Source organism: Myotis yumanensis, unplaced genomic scaffold (assembly GCF_028538775.1).
Source record: "Myotis yumanensis isolate MYYU_CA2020_CCGP unplaced genomic scaffold, mMyoYum1.0.hap1 SCAF_10, whole genome shotgun sequence".
Taxonomy (NCBI): Eukaryota; Metazoa; Chordata; class Mammalia; order Chiroptera; family Vespertilionidae; genus Myotis; species Myotis yumanensis.
In genome coordinates this window covers 28,800,414-28,826,075 of record NW_027223761.1, presented here as the reverse complement: position 1 = coordinate 28,826,075, position 25,662 = coordinate 28,800,414, and the positions used below count along the sequence as shown (strand labels likewise).

Genomic DNA, 25,662 nt, shown 5'->3' with positions numbered 1-25,662 from the left:
TCGTGTTCTGAAAAGAAAATTAAACAGTCCAAATGCCCATCAACTGGAGAATGGATAAGCACTGTGGTACATCCATATGATGGGATAGTTGTCGGCAATATAAAGAAACCAATGATACATGCTCTAACATGGATGAGCCTTAAATACATTATGCTAAGTGAGGTTGTAAAGGATTACATCATTCATGATTCCATTTATTTAAATGTCCAGAGAAGGCAAATCTGTGGAAACAGAAAGCAGATGAGCGGTTGCCTGGGGACAGTGCAGGAGTGAGATGTGTATGAGCATGAGGACTCTTTTCAGGGTAATGGATATAGTTTAAAACTAGAATGTTACTAAAAATCATTGTCTATTTAATTTTTTGGATGTGAATTATACCTCAATGAAAAGACTGTTTTTAAAAAAAGCAGATAGAAGCTCCCCATTGAGTTTTCTCTAACATGAGATTATTCATGGCTGGCTTCCTTCTTGACCCCTGTGCATGGCACAGCGGGGTGGGCAGTGGCCCCGGCTTCCTTCAGTGGCCCCTGTGCTGAGTTCTGAGGAGACGGCAGGTAGAGTGACTCTGTTTTCTGAGCCAAAGAGGGAGGGGTGAGCCAGGCAGTGTCCTGGGTGCTGTGCCCTCATTTCCTTTTTTATTCTTCATTTATTTCTCCTAACAACCTGGTGCGAGAGGTGCAGCACCCATCCGCCCATTTTAAAGATGAAACTGGGGCTCAGAGTTGAATCTTGTGAATAGTCAGGTTAGTCTATAAATACGAGACTGTGGGGATTTAAACCCAGGTCTTTCTGGCTCCCCAAAACAGTGTGCTTATGGGCCATTGTGCTCTTTGACAAGTAAAAAGATGTTTTAGGGAATAATGCAACAAACCATTATGCAGAACAAATGCCTTAAGGACCACGGCAGGCAGAGAATGTGACAAAGCTGGCCCCTGGTCCACCATGGGCTGGGCTGGTAGGTTATGAGGATGCTGACGTGGACACGCCAACCTTTTGCAGCGAACAACCTCTGAGCCCTGGATATGCTGATTTGCAAGTTCCTCCCTTCTTTGTTTTGCTTGTAGGGTTTAAAAAATGTATTATGGAATGTTTGACACATTCCATAACAAAAGAATACTTACAGAAGAAGAATAAAGAGTACTTACATGACCACCAGCTAGCTTACTAAAACATTGTCTGGCGTGCCTTTCAATTCACCACACATGATGAGTATACAAGCAAGCCAAGTTCTGCAGTGTTAGGAGTCCACGCTTCAAGGCAGAAAAACCTAGATTCAAATCCCAGCTCCAGCAGTTATTACCTCGGGAGATCATAAAACCTCCCTGAGCTGCGTCCCTTAAGTAAGAGAGGAATGGTAATACTCACTTCCCAGGTTGTAGGGGTTGAATGAGATTGCTCCCAGAAAGCTTAACCCAAGACATGCTAATTAGTAGTAGTTCTTGTCATAAATAAGTTTTGGCCCTAGCCGGTTTGGCTCAGTGGGATGGGAGGCCTCTTCAACTGCTCTTCAACTGGTCCTTGGAGGAAACGCTGTTTCTTTATCAGCAGCCGCTTCCCCAGCCTGCCGCTAACCTGGGGGGAAGGCGTTCCCTATGCGGTGAGGCTTCCCTTCCTCCAGCCCCACTCCCTCAGCTTAGGGTCAAAGCAAAGCAGAGGGAGCCCCCAAAGTTCTTCCTTCTCCCTCAGTGTCCGTTTAGACCCTGGCTATTGCATCTGGTGTTAAAGGCCCTGCACACAAGAAGAGATTGCCCTGGGAGAAACACCCTCACACCCACAGCCTCTGCCTGTGCATAAGTATGTCATTCCTTCTCTGCAGCTCTTTATTCATGTCTTGAGTCAAATGCATTTTAACATCTGAAAAACTCCATCTGGAATAAAAATTGTCTTATCTCCACACTGCGCTCTAATTTCTTTTAATAGAGGAGAGTTTTTGCATGAGTTCTTCATAGAAGTAAGTCCTGTAGCCTATCCCCCCATTCATCCCAAATTGAAGTTGTTTACTCAGCGGAAAGAGAGACCCAGAGCCACGTGTGGGAGAGCAGGGTGACCAGGTAGAGCAGTGTGAGGACTTGGGAGTGAGGCAGCAGCCACTTGGCAACTCAGGTGGCTCAAAGTGCAGAACACGGACTTGGCAGTGACCTGCAAAGACCAGTGAGTTTTCCCCGGTGCCGGAGGGGCTCCTGTGTCCCCGATCATCGCCCAGCCCCTGGAACAAGCATGGGCTTGCTGGGGACGCTTACCTTTTTGGCTCCGCCCTTACTGAGAGTTCCCGCCTGGCACTTGCAGGCATCCAGTTGCAACTTGCCTCATGTATGAGTATCCTCTCTAATGCCAGCGGGAAAATAAGCTAATTTCTTTGTGGTTTAGGCCTGGTTTTAATTGACTGTGATACCAATGACACAAGTGTTCAGGAAATCTGTCATATCCTAGACCTAGAGGAATGCCACTCAAGTGAGGGCTGAGGCAGCCCACTGGACCAGAGCAAGAAAGGACTCCTCCTCTAACCGCTCTCTCTGTTGTCCCGCAGAAATCAGGAATGGAAACCTCAAGGCCATCCTAGGCCTCTTCTTCAGCCTGTCCCGGTACAAGCAGCAGCAGCAGCAGCCCCAGAAGCAGCACCTGTCCTCGCCACTGCCGCCGGCTGTGTCCCAGGCGGCCGGGGCCCCCTTCCAGTGCCAGGCTGGCACTCCTCAGCAACAGGTGCCAGCCACTCCCCAAGCCCTGTGCCAGCCTCACCAGCCAGCACCACATCAGCAGTCAAAAGCACAAGCCGAAATGCAGTCCAGGTGGGGGCTCCTTGCCAACTGATAATTCTGTTTTTCCGGGGCTCCTCCTTCCCACCGACCAAATTCTAGCCTGTGCTGCACATGGTATTTATGTGAGCTTCTTCCTGCTGAGAACTACTGATAGTTAGTGAGGAGTTAGCACGACCTTGAGACGGAGGCAGCCTCCTGGGCCTGGCGGTGACGTGTACTGTTTTAAAGTCAGAATCGCCAGCAGCCAAAGCTAAGGCAGAGTGTGTCCTGCCTTAACTCTGGCCTATGACACATTCGCTTGTCTGCAGTAAACAGCTCCTAAAATAGACTTCAAACTTCTCTTGCATGTTTGCCTACACGCTGGGTGTTCGGTGTTATATGTATAAGTAATTTTCCCTGTTGGAGGCCATAGTTCTCCAGCAGATAGCTCTGCTTTGCCAGGAGAGACATGTCAGGAAAGAAGAAGAAAGATGGTAAGTGGTACTCAGCAACAGCCCTTTCCTGGGGGCCAGCATCCCTGCTGGGAGCAGTTCCCATGGAATGTGCTGGGTTTTGTTGACCCTAGAGTGGTGGTAGTCATGTCGGCTGTGGCCCTTTGCTCTGCAGGACTAGGGCCCGGATTTTAGGGACTAATGCTTGCCAGTGAAACTCACCATAGAGTGACATACAAGCTGAGGGTCAGAGGAGTTTCCGTATAGGGTGTTGTAGTAGGAGAAGTGCATTCCTAAACAGGTCTGCAAATCACCTTGTGGAGCATTTGTTTTAATGGCAGAAAAAAAAAGAAGAGATTAGGAGTTGGAAAGTTTTTAACTCATAGTAAAGTTAGAGAAAAGTCCTCTAATGATTGTTGTTTTTAAGTTGTAAACCTTTATCAAACCTCAACGTCACCAGTCAAATTGATTACTTGATCTCATTTAGTTTGTGCTAAAGAGCACAGGCCTTTGCTTCCAGGCCCCAGTACCAGCGTTCATAAGCACAGGGCTTTCCGCACCTTCACACCCGCAGCTGCCCATTGAGGTTAGGCAGAGCACAGAGCGGTTCACACACAGCAGGTACCTCACAGACGGTTTTATGCTCCCATGAGGAGTGCTGGTTCCCGATGGTGCTGTTCAAACCAGCAGTGCTGGATGTGATGGACATCAGACCCCCTCATGAATTATCTAATTGTGTCCAATTCACGTCATGGAGATTTGTGAGCGAGCAGAGATGCCTGGACTCCCAAGGAGGACTAGCCAGCCAGGCAGCCAGCCTCTGCACCCTGCCCTGGGGGCCATTCTCAAATCAGAGATTCCCAGCCGAGCTGGATGACCGCATGAGCAGGACTGATTCTGCAGTGTGCTTATTACCTGGGTGGTGACTTACTGGGGGAAGGGTCTTAGGGGGAAGAAATTGGGAAATAATCTGGGTTAAGTTGTTGTACTGTTATTGAGGTTCTCAGATCCTTGAATCTGCAACATACCTTTATTTAGTTAGTATTTGAATGACTTCTGTGTTCCAGGCACTTGGGAGGTCAAGGGTGAGTGAGATAGCCAGGGTGCCTGCTCTCTACATTCTATGGGAGGAAGCAGGCACATAAATGGGGGAAGAAAAATATCAGATGGTGGTGTTACAACAAGATGATTGGATTCAGACGGACTGGGTCGGTAACTTTGGTTAGGTTGATAGGAGGGTCTCTCTGAGGACATGACACCGAAGTTGAAATATGACTGGCAAGGAGTGACTCACGCAGAGCATGGGTGTAGAATAGATCAGACAGAGGGAGCAGCTGGCGCAAAGGCCCTGAGATAGGAGAAGCTTGGCAGGTGGAGGAGCAGAAAGGAAGCTGGTGTGGCTGGAGTGCAGTGGGTGCCGGGAGGTGGGAAGTTAAAGGTGGCAGAGGCCTGCCACTGTTCATGTGGAGGACGTGTGAGTGGTGGCCCCTGGAGTTGAGCAGTGCTATGGCCCTGAGGACGGGTCACACAGTGCTGGCTAAGCTGGGCAAGAAGTCTGTACTTCATTCTAAAGGGGGCAGGAAGCCACCGGAGAGTCTTGAGCAGGAGAGAGACTTGACTTGATTCGAAGTGTTTAAAAAAGCCACCTTTGCTTATCTTTGGCGAGTGAGGTTGCAGGGGGAAGAAGTGGGGAGGCCACCCATCATGGGGAGTAAGAATAGGAGGAAGTGGTTTCTGTGGTCTCTGGATGATAGTGGCTGAGGTCAAGGTGGTGGGACACATAAAGAGATGGACCAACTCGTCATATTTTGGAGGCTGAGCCAACGAGACCACAGACAGAGTGACTATCTGGAGCGAGTGAGGGAAGATTCACAGATAAAGCCTAGATTTCTGGCTTGAGCATCAAGGGAAATGGTGGTACTGATTGAGATGAAGAAGCTGGAGAGAGGGACATGTGTGCTGTGTGAATCTTCAGAAGAGGGCATAGGAAGCATTCCTCAAACGTGGCCACAGAACTCTTCTTTCTTTTTTTTTAAAAATATATTTTATTGATTTTTTTTACAGAGAGGAAGGGAGAGAGATAGAGAGTTAGAAACATTGACCAGCTGCCTCCTGCACATCTCCTACTGGGGATGTGCCTGCAACCAAGGTACATACCCTTAACCGGAATCGAACCTGCGACTTTTCAGTCTGCAAGCTGACGCTCTATCCACTGAGCCAAACCGGTTTTGGCCAGAACTCTTATTTCATAATGCATCTCACGGCCTAGGGTTCCAAGGCACACGGCTGGAGAAACACTGGACTTGTGTCACCTGGCCAGCCTGAGGCAGCCATTTCCATGGTAGGCGTTTGTTTTCTTAAAAGAACCAGATGTTCCAGTTAGGTCACCCACCTCCCAGGAAGAAAAAACATCCTACTATTAATAAATGCTTTACCTAATGACGAGCCAAACTCACTGAAGCCAGGTTTTCATTCCATTTATTGCAGAGGGTTCCTGCCATCGTGGTGGTAACAGAGGCTGGTCTTAGAGTTACTGTCCTTCCTCGCTCATCCTTTGTCCTGTCCCGAATTACTTCTGCATATAACTGGTTTCATCGTTATATACTGATACTTCCTCTAATCTTCTTTTCCAGGCCTAGGGACATGGCAGCCCATTCGGCCCTCTGGCTATAAGTGTAAAAAAATACTAAAATTGCTTCATTGGCTCAGTTCCATTGTCTTGCTCTCCCCAAATTCTGCCTGTAGTAACCAAAATCCCAGGGGTAATGGCTTGAGTCCCTGATCATCAATGTCAGATGCTAGCCCCCAGTGCTAGGTTTCTATTGGTCCCGTCTTCGAATTTTGCCACATATGAACATGCCTACATACTGTACCTCTTTGGATAAGAAATACTAAAACTAGACAACTTTTCTATGATGTTTGCGAAGAGGAGTTGTTGAAGCTGGCCAAGGACATACGCAACGTTAGCAGGAAGGAATCAGAGCAAGGTTTCCAATGATGGCCGCATGGAGACACTTTTGCCTGTCTACCACAGCTCTTCTCATTAATCTTTGTGGTAGCTGAGGACTCGATCCACATTGTACCTCTCAAAGCTCCTCTATAGTCTAGAGGCCAGGAGAGGAGCCTAGTACCCAGGACTTGCTTCTCTCTCCATCTGTGTCTACCTTGCATAGTATCAGTATTCAGCTGTTTAGGGAAAATCCAGAAAATTCATCCCTCCCTCCCTCCCTCCCTCCCTCCCTCCCTCCCTCCCTCCCTCCCTTCCTTCCTTCCTTCCTTCCTTCCTTCCTTCCTTCCTTCCTTCCTTTATTTTTTCTATTCTATTCTGTCTCTCCTTTCACTTCAGAAGGGAGTCTAGAAAGTATTCTTCAAATTTGGCCGCAGAACTCTCCTTAATTGATAGAGCCAACATTGTATTTCTAGTGGCACCAACATTGTATTTCTCACCTCAGATCCTTTTAGGAACATGGATTCAAGAAAGGTAAGTATTTCCATCTTTCATAAGGCAGTACATAAGTTTTACTTTTCCTTTTACTAATCCCAACCAAGATTCTTCAGGTGTACAAATGTATGGCTCATAGCCCAAAACTTAGTACACTCATAATACTTTAAATGATCATTTTTACACCAATGAGAGCAAAAGTTTTCAAGATTGGCAGAACTTGCAAACATCTATACCCTTTTTTTGGGGGGGTCAACTTTATGGGACATTCAGGACATTCACCAGAAGAGCCCCCAGAAAAGCCTGTGAAGTAGAAGCATCTAACCACTTTAGAAAAGTGTAAAGTTTGTTTTGTTTTGTTTGTTTTTTTACCTGTCAGAGACCCCTGGCTTTAGCATCTCATTGTGAGAAAAGTGCCTTATCATGACTGGTAGCAGAAAAAGGTATTTGGTGTTTAAAAGAGAAAAGAAGAAGAAAGAAAACCTCTAAAGTTTTTTGGTAATTTTGGTAGCAGTTTCTTCACATTGGAAATTCATGGAATCAGGAAAGTTAGACCTAGAAAGAAAGTTGCATATTGTGGGAAAGGCGGGCTGTGGAAAAACCTGGAGCATTGCATTATCCTAAGACTGCCGTCCTTTATTTGTGTGTCTAATGTATCTTCTCTCCCCTCACTCAGCTCTTCCACTTTTTTCTTTTCCCATCATGCAGTGCATCATCCAAGGATTCATCTCAAAGCAAAATCATCCGCTTCACTCTGGGTCAGAAAAAGATCTCTAGGTTAGACTTCCTCTGTGTCCTGCAAAGCATGGTTTCAACCCAACCCACTGTTTCCTTTGTTCCTGCTATGTTTCCTGCTGGCCCCTCTCCCCACTTCATGTTTGCAGTTCAAGAAAACCAAACATGCTTTGGCTAATGTTGGGAGAGTTCTGAGAGTGGGTGTGGGGTCCTTGGTGTATGTGTGTGTGTATGTATGTGAAGGGGTGGGGTGGGGAGGGACAGAGTGTAAGTGAGGTTGAGTGTGTAATGTTTCTGCATTTCATTGGTTTGGGCTGATTGCTTGATCATCAAAATCCATTCTGACTTAGGGAGAGGCGAGTGTCTAGGTGGTTTTTGCAGTGGTTTTATGATGAGTTTGGCTCCCTGCTCTGTCCTGACCCTGATCCCACCCGACCTGCATCTCATTTATGTGTGTTGTGCTTTTTGTTGTTGTTAAAACTACTAATGTGCAATTGGTTTTCTCTTGAGTTACAAAGACCTGAAGCATGACTCCAACTGGTCAGAGGAGACAAAGCAATAAGGCAGCTGTATCTCATTTTTTATTATAAATGCCCTGTGTACCATGGAGATAGCACCTTGTTCTTCTGAAATAACAAGTGGGCTTGCTCATTAGCTAGTTCTCTGGACTCAGTGCTTGGTGTCCTCTCATTGCAGTCTTAAATCTGGATGCAGGGAAGGGCCTATGGAGGGAACTGGTACAGGAGGGAAGGGTTTCCATGTAGTCCTGCCTTTGACACTGTTACTGTCTCTCGGCACCCCTGGTGAGCACCAGGTATTTGGGCTCATTCTATCTGCGGGAGGCAGAGAAGCATATTGGCTTGAGTGCACCTTTTCATTTCAACTGAGAGAAAGCTCATGCTCACCACTGACTGTGTGCCGGGCAAACTGTTTACTCTCCATGACCCGTGTTTCCTTATTGGTGACGTGGGATAGTCCTGCCTCATGGTGCGCTGTGGTTTACAGAATCATTTCTGACCTTTAACACTTGGATGCAGTCAGTGCACCATAGCTAGCAGATATGTTGATGCTGGTGTTTGGGGTCGACCTGGGGTAGGTAAGGCAACCAGGCCACTTCCAGCAAGTCCCACGGAGCTGATCTCTACACGACCGTCTTACAGAGAGGAATCTGGGCTGCTAGAAGTTTGGCCCGGCTGCTGAAAAGCAGATGCCATGGAGATGAGAGATTTAGCATTTAATCATCTTGTCTAGCAAAAAGCATCTCTGATTATGACCCCCGGCTCCCCCACGGCCCCGAGCATGTGCACACAAGCTGCCATCCTTCCTGGGAGGGCCATCTTCTGCTCCCGGCCTTTGAAGTGGTTTTGGGGGGAAGAACAGCTTTCTTCTCATCGGCACGTACAGCGCGAGGAGCCGGGATGCACTCGCAGGTTACGTGCCAGGAACCCTAGCTTTACCGCCCTGCCTGCTGGGCTCTGCACATGTTGTAGAAATTGACCACGGCTCCAATAGCAGCAGGGTTTTTCTTCCGCCTCTTTGTTCCACCACTTCCTTTACACTTAATTTTTTTCTAAAAAAGCCACATGTGTATGTTTGAAAGAACCCATCTGTATCCTCTGTCACTTTGTACCTGTGTTTGGACATGGAATGATCATGAGGTTTGGAGTTGCTCTTCCCGAGGAGCCGCTGGAACCTTCTGGCACTATAACCGTTGCAGGGAGTAAATGACACAGGGTTGGCTGGCCATGCTCCTCTCTCTTTGCTTCGCTTCAGCGAGGCGGGCACCCTGGCAGCATCTGCTGGGGTACCTGCAGCTGATCCACAGGAGCGAGACCCAGCTCTTCAGCACAGAGGGAATCTAACGTGCAGACAGCAGCTGCTTTCGGGCTGGGGCTTGGTAGGAGTTCTCCTGGCGCATAAGGATGCTCACAGTAATGAATTTCAAAATGCTAGCCAGAGGCTCAGGCTCCCGTCACTGTGAACTAGAAGACAGTGATTCCACTCCGCTCTCAGACTCCATAATTAATGCCTCATTGCTGGGGGGCAGGACAAAGTCCAGGATTCCTACTGACATACTCTGGCCCCGCCTGCTTCTCCAGCCTCACTTCCTCCCACTCTGTTCCCCAAGCCCCAACACACAGCAGACCTTTCTTTTTTTTTTTTTTTTAACATATTTTTATTGATTTCAGAGAGGAAGGGAGAGGAAGAGAGAGATAGAAACATCAATGATGAGAGAGAATCATTGATTGGCTCCCTCTTGCACACCCCCTACTGGGGATCGAGCCCATAACCTGGGCATGTGCCCTTGACCAGAATCGAACCTGGGACCCTTCAGTCCACAGACCAACGCTCTATCCACTGAGCCAAACTGGCTAGGGCCTGACCTTTCTTTCCTCTCCCTTTTACAGGCGTCCCTCTGCATAACACCTCTGCCTCTCACCATGACTCCCTACCTTCTTGCCCTCTACTCACATTCCCAGTCCAGGTGCCTTATCTTCTCTCGAGTTGCTTTTGTTTGGAACCCTTCCTAGCCATCCACCAACCTCCAAGGTTATCATTTTCCTTTGAAGTTGCTTCTGAACTTTGTATATTCTTTTATCAATATGTGTGTAATTTAGATGTCAGCTGTGGCCAATTAACTCCTTAAGGTCTGGACAAGATGGAGTTAGAACCCTGTCTTAGTCTGTTGGGCTACTATAACAAAATGCCACAGACTGAGTAGCTTCTAGACAACAGAAATGTGTTGCTCACAGTACTGGCATCTGGACATCCAAGAGCAGGACACCAGCAAGGTGGATTCCGGTAAAAGCCCTCTCCCGGATTGCAGACTGCTGACTTCTCCCTGTGACCGCACATGGTGAAAGGGGCAAGTTAGTTCTCTGGATCCTCTTTGATAAAGGCATGATGTCATTCATGAGGGCTCCACCTAATGACCTAATCACCTCCTCCCAAAGGCCCCAGGTCCTAATAACATCACATTGGTCAGTAGATTTCAACAGATGAATTTTGGGGAACACAAACAATCAGACCATAGCAACCCCCTTCTTCAATTTGTAGAAAGTCTAGTACCCTCCCTGTGACTGCTCAGGTATCTTAGGTTCTCACGGTCACCTTTGGCTTTAAAAGCCTGTATTTGAAGTCGTGTACTGATAATTCGGTCTGAATTAATTTGGTTTGTAAATGGACTCAAACCTAAAGAATGTTTAGGTTCCCTCGTGGGTAATCCATCTAAGCCCTTTTCTGTACTTTCCATTCACCACACCTTCATTCGTGGCTTTTGTGTGTGAGGTGGACGTTGCTAAACATTTCAGAGGTGGAGGAGGCTTATTTTGGAGCAGCAACTGTCCAAACCCATTCACAGCCGTACCCAAGTTGTAAAGCTCATTGTTGACATCGATTTCCTCTGAAACATGGAAGAAATTACTAGGTCTTCATCCCAGTTTTCCACTAGGGTGCAGTGGTGATGGGGGCAGACGGTGACACATTGGCCTGAGCTTTGTGGCTTTCTATGGCTAAATATGTGCCAACCATCTTTGATTTGCTATATCAGCTGCCCTCGAGGCCTTCAAAACCTCCTTCTCCATGTCTCAGTACCCTTAGAACAACTCTGCAGCCATTCCAAGGGTATGCCGCTCCCATCAAAGGGGTGCCTGTAGGCCCTGACTCAGTGAAGAGCACCTGGCGATGACCACCACCCACCCCTGTCCCATGGAAAAACCAAAGCTGTCTTTGTTATCCAAATCCAGGAATGCTTCGCTCTGGGGAGTGGGGCCCACAGATGGGTCAGAGGTATCCCAGGTATAAGGTCTCAGTCAGTCACAGACACTTGATGAAGCAGATTCTCTTCTGGAATGTCCCCTAGGGAGATGGCAAGTCCTGCCTGCCCAAGCCTATCCTGCTCGTTGGAACTGTTGATCTCGGACTCTTTACTATGATTTTTGTCTAGCTCTCTTCTGATACTTTAACCCAGACTCCTCTATTTCCTTAATTTGTCTGATCCTTTTTTGTACTATAGCATGTGTCCTTTATGGCAATGCCAAATTCCTTTATGAATCTGGATGCTCGGCTGGAAAGATCGGTCTCAGGGAACCAACATGCTTTGAGTCCTGACAACAGGCTGGACAGTAAATCCCATTTTAAGTTTACAACTATTCCCATTGGGTAGTTTATTATTATTCCAAAGTTACAGACACGAAACACAAATCTCAGAGAGGTTAAAAGACTGGTCTGATGTCATGTGGATGGAGCAAGCCCATGTTCTATCTATTCTCCATGCTGCCTCACAGAGGACCAGACTGCCTACCTAACTCCAGGTTGTACCCATCCCATCCAATACTTTGATTCCTGCCTCTCCAAAGGCCCTGTGCTGCCATGAAAAATCTGCAGTTCAGCCCCAGGTCAGGGCAGTGGGGGCTCCCCAACAATTCTGAAAGGAAAGCACCTTTTCCCTCCTCGCTGCTTTTTGCTTCCCTGCTCTTTGCAAATTCCACACTGGAGTAGAATGCTGTGACCCGTGGTACCCAGCGCCACTTAATACCGTTGCTGTGTCATCATCTTGGAACAAATGATGGCCTATCTGGGCATAAAGACTCCTCCAGAGTCCAGCCCAAAGGAGCCCACGTCTGTACCTACAGAAGCTCTACCTTAGGCTGTGTCTACTCTGCACTGACGTGGAGGACTTGCAGGATGCTGCTTGCATTGGAAGCAGAACCAAGAGCTACCAAGGTCTCATTGTCGGACCCCCCTCGATCAGTTGTGCTGGCCACATCTGGTTCCCAAGCACAGGCACTGGCACTGTTGGTCTTGCACCCCACTCTGGGCCTGTCTTTATGGGCGAATATCTTCTCCAAACAAGAGAGGGGAAATGAACAGAGGGGCAAGCCCTCCTAGTGCAGTGGGAAGTGATGCGTCTGGGGGAAGAGCTCAGCCCCTTCCTTCTCTCCCAGCTCCCAGTCAGGGCACTGGGCCAGCTGCTTAACTGTACAAATTTATAGTCCTCTCACACCAGCTCATGTTCTCTGTTTACCCCCAACCATCTTTCTTGCTTGGCCAACAAGGAAAAGTTTAAAGTGATTGCCTGCTTATATCTAAAATGCTCCCAGGCCGCAGACTTCTTTGGTGCTTGCAGATTTGCATGGAAAGAGAAAGCTGAAAGTTTTATGAGTTGAAAATTCAGACTTATCACTAGATCTAATGCTAGTCGGCTGGGGTTCCAGTGGATTTTAAACACAGCTAAGTGGGCTTTACCAGAAAGATAGAACTAAATATTTCACCATTTATTCATCTTTCAGCTTTGATGATTGGAAACAGCCTGTTTAGTGGCCCCTCAACCAAAATTCTGACGTGGGGTCTTACCCTTAACTCTTTGGGGAATGGGCCACAATATCTTTAAACACACTGCAAAAAGGCCTGCTGAGTTTATTCGCCGAACCTCCCAAAATGAGGTGTTTTATTTAAAGGGAAAGTGTGTGTGTGTGTCTTTAGACTAACAGATTCCTCCTGGTTTCACAGAAAGAACATATGATTTGCTCCATCTACTTCACAGAGAAGCTGTTCCTCAGCCCTAGAGTAATGCCAATGGAGACGGGTTGTCAGGTGTTGATGGAAAATGTGTGTCTGAACAGTGTTTCTAGCCAGGCTGTACATTTTCATTGTGGACGTATTGGGTTCTGAGTAGTAGCAGTTTCCTTTCTAATTATTATAAATTATATTTTTCTTAATATATGTCTGGATTATGGCAAACACCCTTTTCAGCACCTACCAGAAGCAATACACACGCAAGGCCAACAGTTTGGAGTCTTAATGGGCCTTTATGTTCCAAGCTTGATAGAATTAGAGAGGACATGGATTGGCCCCATTATAAAGTAAAAATATGCATCCAAGAAAAAAAGGAAGATGAGCTTTGTACTTTTAATCAGCAAGTATATTCGTATAGTTATTTTTTCCCCTTCAAATTGTCTCCCTTTGCTTCAAGGAAAAAGGAAAACTGCTCACGTTTTGCTGTTGGAGTTTCCTGGGGTCCCTATTGGCCTAGTTGTTTGTTTATAGTGGTTCTGCTAAATCCTTTGATTGGCAAACTTCCACAGACCCCCGCATCTTGAATGGTTTCTTCTGCCTCCCGCATGGTTGCGGTTCCTTCTCCTGGGACACTTCTGTTCTTCTGAGACTGAACCTGTGACTCTGTTGCTTTTGCATTTTAGACTTCCAGGTCCTACCACAAGGGTATCCGCTGCAGGCAGCGACGCCAAAACACGTGGAGGGTCGGCCGCTGCTAACAACCGACGCAGTCAGAGCTTTAACAACTATGACAAGTCCAAGCCAGTCACCTCCCCGCCCCCACCGCCAAGCAGCCATGAGAAAGGTGAGTCACCTTCTTTGGTGTCCTTTTTGTCATCTTTCTTAGAGCAGATCCAGTTCCTTTGGGGGAGTTGAGTTGGGCAGGGTTGCTGCTAGGGTGGTGGAGACAGGTCATAGGACATATTTGTCTGGCAGGAACTTTGTTAGCAAAGACATTAAGAGACATCACTGCCAGCGAGAATAGCTGTATTGGTCTGGGTGGAGCCCTTAAGAAACCTGGCTACAGATAGAAGCAATGTAGATTTGCAACTTAAAAATAAAGTTTCCTAGAGCATGCTCTGTAGAGTTGGTGGTTGTCCAGAAGGGCAAGCTTCTTGGGCTGTGCATTTTGTGAGCTAATAAAGCTTTTTACCCATCAGGAGTGATGTGAGGGGAGTTACAAGGAGTTTTCACCCTTTGAGAAAAGTCAGAAATGTGGATTGGCTTAATGAAGATCTTGACTACATATAAGGAGTAGGCAACATTGCTCTTAGTGTTCTGATGATGGAACTTTTACCAAAAAAGGGTATGATTTTTACTATACATAGCACTGAGCTTGTAGAATGGAGATAAAACGTGAGTGGCCCTGTGGGGGCTCTTGCTCAGAGCCAGGGAAACAAACTTTTGCTTGCTTCAGTGTGTCTCTTTAGACACTGGAGAAACAGAGAAACTGAGGCAGCTTAGAAGATTTTTCTCACTAGGCAGAGCTCTCCTTCATTTCTCCCAGGCAGCATGATCTAGACTCGCTGGGAGGACATGCTCAGGGCTCTTACAAGCATTTCCTACCTCATGGATGCTTCCTACGGTTTGTCCAGGATGTGCCCCTCTTCTCCTGAGACCCAGGAGAGCTTCCTCCCACTGCCTGAAGTGCCCCTGGAGCCTGGGCAGCCCTCCCACTGTGGATGAAATCAGAACCTCCCCACCCCTCACCCCCCTCCAGCTCAGGATGACTTGGTTAGTGGAGCTGGGTGTCCCTCCTCCCAGAACACCCGAGAGAATGCGCAGGGAATTTCTCTAAGGCTGACAGAGACACATGCAGGAGTTTCCCAGACACGGCATTGGGAACTCTGCAACTAGCAGTGAAGCTATAACCAGTTTTGTCTCACCCAGTCAAGACTGTGATCCAGCCCTTGGCTTCTGCCGCAAGCCAACCATTTTTCTTCTTTTCTCTCTTCCCCCCAACCTCTCCTCCCCTCCCCTCCCTCCTTTCTTCACAATGCCCAAGTGTGTTCTTTTTTAAAGTGTGTTCTTTTTAAAAGTGTGTTTAAATTACAGAAATAATATATGCTTCTAAACTGGTACAAGTATGTATCAAATAAAAGTTCTCCTTTATACGCCCCCTGAGGGATTCCAATATAAACCGCCCTATGCGTACCCTTCAGAACGCTCACCATATATTATGTCTCTGTGTGTGTACACACATATAAAATATATAGAAAGGTTTTGTTTTTTATATATAAAGAAATAGCTACATTTTATGAGTACCTACTATGTGCCTCACTGAATTCTGCCAAACCAGCTATGTTGATTCTTATTTTACAAAGGATGAAACCAAGGCAGAGAGAGGTTAAGTACTTGCTGAGGTCACCCAGAGATAGTGAGAGGTGTAGTGGGAAGTGAGCCCAGGCACTTTGATTCCAGAATCATGATTAATACTGTGCTTTTCATGGAAGCGGAAAGGAAAGGCTGGAGGCCTGACCCAGTAAAGTTTAGTTTGAGAAGTTCAGGTTGAGCTAGAGGGAGAGTTGGGAAGATGTTAGGGAAACCTGTACCCTCTGTTGGGCCAGCCTACCCTTGTCTCATGATCATTTAAGGAGAAACTGTCATGTAAAAATATGAAGGATGATTGTGAAACCATAGTCCAAGCAATGGAGGAAATAAAGAGAAAGTCCTGTGGATGGAACAGGTGTGGGAGGATGCAGAGTTGGTGGCTGGAACCGTGTCCCAGTCCCTACCACATACCCAGGGCCACTGAGGCAGCCCGGCCAGTTGCTGTCTATCAGTGCTGTGACAGCCACCAACCTACCTCTGTCCTGGGCAGGGGTTGCCATGTGTGCACCAAGCCAGAGAGCCGGGAGGCTTCTTAAAGGACTGTGGCTGCGACTAGGCATTGCCCGAGGGGTGGACTTTGGTGTCCGAAGTCATACTTATTATCGAGCACATACTGTTTCCCGGGGACTTGGATGTTCACTTTCTTACTTGATCATCATAAACATGCTGTGACGTAAATATCCCTCATCCAATTTTACAGATAAAAGACTAATTTAGTAACTTGTCTTTCCTGGTCATTGAGCCCTAGAATTCATATCCAGGTTCAACTCTGACTTGACCTCTGGCTCTGGCCTGAGCCCTTGGATCTCTGTAATGAGGATGCAGTGGGGTAATTCATGTGAGAATGTTTGGTGAGCTACGACGCTCACAAAGTCCTTTTAAGGATTCTGAAGGATAAAAACAATTGACCATGGTTCCAGGTCTGAGGGATCTGGGATAAAGCAGGCTTGGGGAAGATCTGGATATTTTTATACTAAAACTTTTTCACCATCCTGGGGTGAAAGTCAGTGTATTGTTGTATTTCCTCCTCCTTTCTTCATGGTCCCCTGTTCTCCCTTGAATCCGATCTTTATCACAGCTTATGAGGTAGCCAGCGTACACACAAAATATATGCATGACGAGGGAACAGAAATAACTCAACTACCTGGCCATAAGAGAGCATCCTTCATTTGGAGAGAGACATACATTTGTGAGCAGATAAATTGCATTTCATTGTGGCTGGTGCTGCAGTTAAGGTACGGACCACTTTCAGATGAGGTTTGTGATATAATCTCTTCACCTGTCCCTCATGTGAGTCAGGCCCTGGATGCATTGTTCTGGCATTCCACTCCTAGGTGAACCAACTCACAGATTTTTATATGTAACCCATTGACCCGGGAATTCCACGCCTACCAGTTAATCTAATCACATAAGTAAGTCAAGTGAGAATTTCAAATATTCTGTTAATAAATGACAAAAATATTTCAACACACAGTCACATTTTTAAAAGGAACTAAGAGGAATAAAAGGACATTGTAACAGGCAATTTTTTAAAGCCCTGGCATGCTTTATACTTTGTGGGGGAATGCTAAAGGATTCCCCAAGATTTCTTGTCCAGACATGTAAGTCCCCTCTTGTCATCATCTATAAATTTAGTTCTGATTACAGCAAACAATCACCTGAAATGGGAGATGGGAGAAAAGCCATACTTCACCCAAAATTCCTTAGCTCATTCCATGAGGTGACCAAGCACACAGCCGAGACATAAAAACCAGAAATGTTCCTGTACAGCACGACAGCCTGGTAATTTCCCTGGTTGTCATTATGGGTCTCCTGGTGAGGTCCGCCTGTGGTTTCCAGCCCTCGCTCCTGCAGGCACGAGCAGGCTCAGCCTTGCCTGGCCTGGGGAGGTGTCAGCGGGTTGCACTGCAGAGCAGGTCGAAGAATGCCGGACGCCCGGTGGCTGTTCTCTTCCTCTGCTGGCTCCGAGTGGCTCTGGGCTTCAGACCAGAATCACAGATTTTCAGGGGAGAGGAATTACCTGTCTTTTTCAGTATTTGTGATGTTATCTGTTTTCTCTTCCTCTTCTTTCCTCACATCCTCTGAATGGTTTAACGCTGCCAGATAGCAAATACATTGCGGAACTAGGTGGTCTGTCAGGTGGGTTTGAAATGTATCGTATTCCTAGACTGAATTCTGTGCATGTGGAAGATGTTTTCTTCTGAAGAATATGGTTTTCTTCGTTTTATAGAAAGTGTATCTTTATTACATTTTTGTTATAAAAATTATTTAACAATATTCAAACAACACAAATTTATTAAAAGAAAAAGAACCCTACATAATCCCACCTTTCAGAAAAAGCCACTGTAGCTTCTGTATTTCTTCATGTCTATACTATCATCTTTTGGTAGATAAATTTTTCCTAATGTTAACTATTTGCCAGGTACTATTCTAAGTGCATTATAAGTAACAGTTTGTTTAATTATTACACTTGCATACATACATAGTCTCACACACATGTGCATATGACTTTTAAAATCTTATAAGTAAAATCAACAAATCAAGGATAAGCTCTTCACAGGTCATTCTTCATAATAGTTGCATGGTGCTCAACCATATAAATTTACCTTAATATTTGTAATACTTGGTTTAGGTTGCTTCTATTTTTTTGATATTGTAAATAGTACTAAAATTAACATCCTTATAGATTTCTTTTGCATGTATACAACAGTTTCAGTGGAATTGCTGCATTAAAGAATATGCACATTTTACAGTTGTTTTAACATTGCCAAATTTCCCTCCCAAAAGGTTATATCTATTTTTAATTCCCATCAACAGTGTATGAGGGGACTTGTTTCTCTACACACTTGACACCACTTTTATTTTCATTCCCTTGGGCAGAAAATACTCTTTGAAATGAAGTAAATTATTTTAAGAAGCTATTTGAAATAAGACAAGATCACTGGCCATTTTTACTGACCTGTGCTATGAGTTACAACTAGTGACCTTGGCAGGGCACGAAAGCTCTTGAACTTGAGATCAAACTCTCTCTCTGTTGGCTACCATGGCCTCACTCAAGGCACTCACCTTCTCCGGCCTTGGTTTCTCCTTCTGTAAAGTGAGCCTGGGGTTGTCCGTCACCATGTCACTGTGAAGTGTGAATGACTTCTTCAGGTTTCACTGGTCACATAGCCTTGTCAGATGGGCACCTCGTTGGTGCTTCCTGGTAGGTTTCTTCCTCCGGTCTTCATTCTGTGCCCTCCCTTTCTCTTTGCTCACTCCGGCCTGTCACCAGGAAGGGGAGAGTCAGACATGGCTGGAGACAGAGTTTTACAGCCTTCAGCACGATGTCATGTCCGAGCCACATTAGGCCCATTGATCTAGAATCTCTATAAACTTGTCACTTTGTGGTTGGTGAACCAAGTGATTCATCTGAGTTAGTGATCGGGAGATGTAACCATGACTAAGCTACCTTGCCCTGCCATTAGCCAGGATCCTGACATAAATTTAGACGAGATGGAATGAATTCAGTGGTCCGAGTCATACAGAAAAGACTACGGGTTGGGGTGCCTCTGTTTCTTGTTGTTTCATCTGTTCATTTTGTCACTCTTTATGTCCAGCATTTTGCTTGTTGTAGTGACAGAGAGAACTGAGACTGCTTTTCAGGGTCTCATAGCCTCAGGGGGCGGGAGGGAGGGGGGCGGTGCTCTGTAATAGGGACACGCTCAAAGTTGCGAGGAAAGAGATGAACATAGACAGGAAGGCTTGGGGAGGGCTTCAGAGAAGTGATGTCATTTGCGATGATTTCTCTCTCCAGAGTTTTGATGACAGAAAAGGAAGGGAAGGCTGGGAGGAATGACTCATCTTGCTGCTATGGTCCAGGAGCTAATCTGAGAGGACATCTGCTGAGGTCACTCTATTAATAAACTCTTGTCCTATGCAGGGCCTGTCAAGGGGAAACTTCTGCAAGATCATTTCATTGTTGGGGTAGGGCCTCCCTTGGTCATCAGGAGACCTCCGCCATTCCAGAGCTGTGCACCAGGCCAGGGAGAGCGTGGTGCCCATCAGAGCTCAGCAGGTGATCATCTCTGTCGGTATCAGCTGTGGAGTCACCATACCCTCCAACCAGAGGCCCTTGGAGTCTGAGGGCTTAGAAAGCCAGCCTAGACGTTTGAGCTAGGGGGTAGCGTTGAACTTGAAGAAGTCTCTGGGGGATTGTCTGGAAATGGAACTCAGTGAACCATTAGGCAAGCTGTTGAGGCCAGGCAGGCAGGATGAATTAGAAGCTACCAAACTTAGGGACCTCACATGACATAGGAGGGAAAAAAGCCTAATATGTATGAGAAGTTGCACCCATCTCTTGAGCCAGAGTAGTTATCCAGGGAGAAAAGGTTTATGGTCCTTTAGTTTAAAAAAAAGTATTTAGCTTGCAGACAGACAACTAACTGAGTGAGTTCTGGCCCTGCCATTTCCCAGGGGTGTGGTTTTGGGCAAATGTAATGCTCACCAGGGCATCTGCTCAGTCACCCTGGGAAGAGCATTCCAGGCTACACACAGCTCTGTTCCAAGGACATAGGTAGGAATCATAGGTGGCTGGCAGGGCAGGGCAGGTGTTTCTGTTCCAGTGGAGTGGTCCTTGCAGCAGCCCGCACTGCCATCCAGGTGATATTGCTGCCCCCTCCCACCTCAGGTGACAGCTCAGGTGTGAGGGTACCAGACTCTCATAGGGCAGGTGCAGGAGTCACTTTAGCTTAAAACCCACATGCCCACAGGAGCCAGGACCTCTTATAACAGCTCCATATGCATAACTTCCAGGGTTTCCCAAAGGACTAGCCCAATTAGTAGAGTCACAAATGATGGTGTGTTCCCCAAGAAGGACTTAGACTTCAGTTATAGCTCTTCCCAGTCCAGATGGGTTTCACTCTCCAGGGTCATTTTCACCATGAGCAATGTTGCTTAGTAACAGCTGACATTCTGTCTTTATCACGCTTCCAGAGGAACAGTGTTGCCAGGTTAGGCCAAGGTCAAATTCTCACGCAGAAGGGGAAAAGCTTCTGTTCATCCTTTTCCAACACGAGTCAGCTCACTTCTCAGAGATTCAGTGCATTTGCCTGTGAAGTGGCAACAGGCTGATGTAGTCCGTGTGATGAGAGAAAATTAGATGTGATGCTTTCTTTCTAATTTTTTTATAGCCCAATTCAAGTTTTCTGTACCTGTCACCTCTGTTGCTCATAGACATTTCCTTGAAGGGGGTGACTTTTTCCTGATAGCTGGAGTTGATGACATTGTGGGTTTCCTTGGCGTGGTATGAAAAAGTTGCCAAGTTCTGATCTTTTGAGATGTTGTATCCTCACTTCGTTTGCTCTCTGTGGATGGTGCCCTTTCATTGAGCGGGTGGTGCTCAATGCCTCCTGAGTAAAGGCAGGTTTCGTTGTCCTAGTTTGCATGTCATACCATTTTCCTTTTGTAATAAATTATTCACTTTGTGTGACTGAATAGATGAAAAGACCCAAAACACATGGCTTTGCTCTCCAAAATAATGCCTAAACAGTCGCATTTTCCCCCTCCCACACGTATATGCAGGCTGCCCATATGTGACCTCAGAGGGAACAGGTCCAGAGTGGTAGGTCTCTGTTAAGTCTGAAGCTCCAGTCTCATGATCTGGGGAGACAGTCAATTCGGGATTCTAGACTGTTGTTTCTCAAAGTATGATTGATGGACCATCGACACCATCTTCTCTTGAGGTCATTGCTAAAATCCCAAATCCCAAGGCTTTGCAAACATTGTCCTAATTCAAATTTCTGAGTGAGAGCCCGCAGGCTACACTCACACCCCTGTCTTTCTCAAAGCACTAAAGGTTGAGAACCCCTCTCCTGGGAAGGGTTGCTTGGCCACCTTCTAACTGCCCTTTGGTTCTCAGCTCTCCCGTGCAGTGTGTTGTGTTGGGAAATGGAAGACACCCAGACTACTGCCTGGTATAGAGCAGGAGCTGAGTAAATAGGAAACCATTTATATTTGCATGTAAATTTTGTTGTACATGTATTTAAATTCATCCTCAGAACTAGCAGCTTCTACTGTAAACTGAACTTGACTTGCATAGGTCTTCATGTCTTCATTTGGTTTTGTCCTCTTGCCTCAAGAATCTTTAGTGAAGTTCTGATTTTAGTTTTTTAAAATGTCAAGGCTGCCTTGTTTTTGTTGAGGTAATAATAAATAAGGAAAAGGATTTTGGTTCCATGCAGAAAATTCAGAAAAGAGAGTATCCTTGTGGGGTTTAGAGACGGTAGCAGAAGGAATACAATGCAAGAAGGGTGCTACCAGGGAGAGGGTCAGCTCACTTTCCCCTGATTGGACAGTCGTCTTCTGGCTCTGGCCCTACTCAGCCCTTGAAGACCTTGGTGTTAACTCTGTATGAGGAAGGGTGAGCCCTAGGGAAGTACCTAGAGAGGAGCCCAAGGGGTGCACCCTCCTTCCGATACTCCATCCTAGACCTTGTCCTTAACCTCTACCATTACACTAAAGTCCAGCATGAAGGCAAAAGCAGTTATATCTGGGACAGTCTCTCTGGGCACCTTTGAAAACCATTTTCTTGATCTCCTGTGTAATTCAGAAGAGCCGTGAGAGGAGACGCATCAATCCCTTTAATGTGTGAAATTAATAACCTGTATAGCAATGCCATCCTTAGCTCCGGATGAGAAGGATACAACCATGGTTGCCTTTCTGTAACTATGGGTGTGTTTCCCAGCCAATGTGCGAGCTGTGGTTCTGCCATATATTCTTTCTCTGGCTTTTTATGTTAGGGAGAATGAGTAGAGGAAAGAGAGAAAATACACCATTTAGGAAGATGAAATCTATTTTGATTTGTCTTGTGTCAGGAAGATGACTAGTTGATGCTCCTCCGATGTCCAGGTGATAAATCTGAAAGAGCATTTCATTTGCTTCCGTCTGCTGTGGAAAGCGTCACAGATACACGGATTCAGTTTAATTTCAAGGCCCATTGGTAGGGGAAGTATTTACATCTCTGCATGCTCTCCTAGTCATTTTTATCCAGCTGTCATCTGCAGTCTGGGCTGAGTTTAGTCATTGCTTTGAATGTTCTTTTTAAAAAGTAATTTTCTTTTCCAAGTGAAGTATGTGACAGTGTTCATCAGCATGAGAAGGTAAACATGTTTTAGGAATCACCTTTTCACAATGCAAAGTATAAGAACAGGATGCTGGTCAGAACCAGAGAGACTCCGGAACCACACAACCGAACAGGTCTGTAGCTGTAACAACTCAGCGAGGAGTTTCCTGTGAGCACATACATGGCTGCTTCTGTGCTGAGGACATGCTCCTCGGGCTTAAATTAACCTTTACATGATAAAATGCCAGGTTTTCAGCTGCCGCTTGCCTCCATGATTCTGTCAGTATGTGCCATTCATTAGGATTTCAATACCAGGAATTCCAACCCATGTACCAGGGACCCATCTTCTGATGAGGATGTCAGAGGAGGGATAACAGAATATTCATCACCAAGAGAGTGGTCACAGCATGTCCACGTTGTGAGTCTCTGCTGCCCTCTACTGCCCAGGTTTTGTATCACACCTCTGACCAGAGCCTTGGTGTCCAACCTGGCTTTCTCAGGGCACTCTGTTTCAGAAAATAAAAGACTTCATACTCTAAATATTTTTCTTCTAGACAGGGCCTTCCCCACATTTGTTTCCTAAGTTTGTCATAATGCCTGTGGCCTGAAGAAACCCACACTGTGGGCGTGATCCGGTTCTTGTGGCATGGTGGAAAACTTTCGGGTGGTGAGGAAGCCAGAGCTAAGTGTGGTCTTCACAAGGCTCCCACCCCTCCCCTCAGCGCTGCCAGCTTGGGGATTCAAGAATCGGGTCTGGCACGGAGGAGGAGGGTCCTTGGAGGTACTGGGAGAGTTTTGCTGCAAGGAAAGCTACACTACACTTGGCTTCATTTTCAAGAGGCACCTCATTTCAGCCAGACTATATGGCATGGAGTCAATGAGTCTCCCCTCTTGATTATGCATCCTGTCCTCCGGACTCAATCTGTCATCTATTCAGCACACTTCGGGGGCCTTCTATGTCTCAGGCATCATACTAGTCACTAAATATTCAAAAATGAAAACGATATAATGGTCTCTGTCCTCGTGGGACTTACAGTCTGGTGGAAGAGACAGATATTAAACAAAACGCAGATAGTCTCATTACACTTTATGGTAACTGCTTAGCAGGAAGGTTAGGTGCTCTGAGGGAGAGTAAAGGACGGATGAACTTGATTTTCTGGATGAGGTAGAACCTCATCAAGTGAGACCCAGGGACGAAGTTTGCAGGGGTCCTCGGTGCTCAGAACACCACTCTCCCACTCAGTGGTTAGAAACAAAGGATGTTTTTGGAACAGTTTTATGGAGAAAAAACAATTTCCTTTTCAAATGAAGGTCTGTATCCTGGGCCAGTGTTTTTTGGTCTCTGGCCTCAGAGGGTAGAACTAAAAAAAAATTACAAGGAGACAAACATTGGCTCCATCAATAATAATGATGATGATGATGATAGTAACCATTTCACCTTCCTCACAGCTGAACAGGCTGTCGTGGGAGTAGGGAGTTCCCTGAGCCCAGAGGAACCAAGCAGAGGCTAGCTCATCACTTGCTGAGTTACTAGAGGTAAGGTTTTATATTAGTAGGTATGTCAGAGTAAATAGACTCTAAGATCCCTTGCACATAGAGGATTTGATGGTCTCAGGCACAGGATAGAGTTTGTATGGTCTTCGTAGGTCCTGGGAAGGCCTGATACTGGCCTGTATCCCCCACAGTTTATTAAAGTTCCCAACGCTCCGCCTTCGGATTGGCTCCTTTGAAGGTCTTCATTCATTCCAAAAATGCCCTTGATTTTTTATTGTGCTGCAGTTCATGCAGATAGTGGGCTGTGTACAGTTTGTGGTGACTTCTTTGACTCCATGTACACACTTAGGGAAGACTTCTCCCTTAATTTCAGATAAGTTGTCTTGAATTTGCCAAGCTTATGCTCTGAGGCCATCAGAAAGGCCACCGGCTAGGATCCCCGCCATGTGGAAGAAGCCATGACTACTGAGGGAGGAGTTATTCATGGCTGGTTGCAGCCATTTAACACTTGGATTCATTTCCTTGCCCTCTCCTAAGAAGAGCCAGCTATAAATAACTATAGGCAGTTCTCCATGCAGGATTATTTTTCCCAAAAACCTATTTCACATACATGCTGAAGGGGGCAGCATTCCTTCATTAGGGAAAACCAGGGAGAGAGCCCACCTTACAGGGAAGAAACCAGGCTCTGGCCCTTTCCTAATAAACCTGCTTAGGGAACCAGGGGCCTTATATTAAATGCGTCTGATTCTGAGTCAACAACGCCAGTGGGTACCTGTGAAGGACAGTGACTTCTCCATGTAGACATACATGCTGGGGCCAGGGCTGTAATCAGGGCTGCTTGCCTCCAAGCTGTTACTCTGTTAGCCTAATTCTGGGCCATTTCTGTGTCAAACCCTTTCTTCAGAAATAGCGATTATTTCCCCCAGTGCATCATGGAACCTGTTACTGCCTAGAAAATGGTAAGTAATAGTGAAGCTTGTGGTAGCTAATCTTTTTCTGGACCCTCCAGCCTTGATACAATTGGCTTGTTGACACCTATCTCCCCAGGCCTTAAACATTATGGTTTTGGGTATTCATTTGGCCCAGCCGGCATGGCTCAATAGTTGAACATCAACCTATGAACCAGGAGGTCATGGTTCGATTCCCGGGCAGGACACATGCCTGCATTATGGGCTCAATCCTCAGTGTGGGGTGTGCAGAAGGCACTGATCAATGATTCTCTCTCATCATTGATGTTTCTATCTCTCTTTCTCCCTTCCTCTCTGAAATCAATTAAAATATAGTTTAAAAAATAGTAGCCATTTGTTAGTTCTCGAAAGGCTATAGGTTGACGGGACAGCTCTGCCGAGGTGTGCCAGGCTCCGGTGATCTTGGTTGGCCTTGCTCATGCGTCAGAGGTTGTCTGGGTGGTTGACTGGATGCTGGCTGGTCTGTACTGAGATAACCCAGCTTTTTCTACCCGATCTTTCATCCTCCAGTACTCTAGTCGAGGCTCCTCTCTTGGTGGTGGATGAGTTCCAAGGTAGAGGGTTAAAGTGTACAAGGACCTGAGGTCTAAGCTCTGAAAAGGAGCTTCAGTTCTTGTTGCTTTATTCTACTGGCCAAGGCACGTCGCATGGCCTGCCCAGATGCATAGGGGTGGCAAAAATTCTGCCTATTGAGGGAGGTGCTGCAAAGTCGCATTACAAAGCATATGTGAGGCAGAGAGGGACAGAGACTTGGGCTGGTTTTGCAGTCAGTCTACCACAATACCGTATATAAGTTGGGCCCAATAAATATGTACTGATGGATTGATTTCACTTGTCAAACTAATAG

The 25,662-nt window shown here is 46.3% G+C and overlaps 1 protein-coding gene across 4 annotated transcripts in view; it reads left to right on the top strand.

Moving 5' to 3' along the window:
- Positions 1 to 25,662, top strand: part of NAV2 (neuron navigator 2) — a 366,387-nt gene that overhangs the window by 163,099 nt on the left and 177,626 nt on the right. For 2 of the 4 annotated variants that reach the window (XM_070428164.1, XM_070428168.1), the window contains exons 5-7: positions 2,528 to 2,786; positions 7,338 to 7,406; positions 13,565 to 13,725. In XM_070428164.1, the coding sequence (XP_070284265.1) occupies positions 2,528 to 2,786; positions 7,338 to 7,406; positions 13,565 to 13,725 (489 nt within the window). The remainder of the gene's footprint in view (positions 1 to 2,527; positions 2,787 to 7,337; positions 7,407 to 13,564; positions 13,726 to 25,662) is intronic. The other 2 variants (XM_070428165.1, XM_070428167.1) reach the window with 1 other exon arrangement.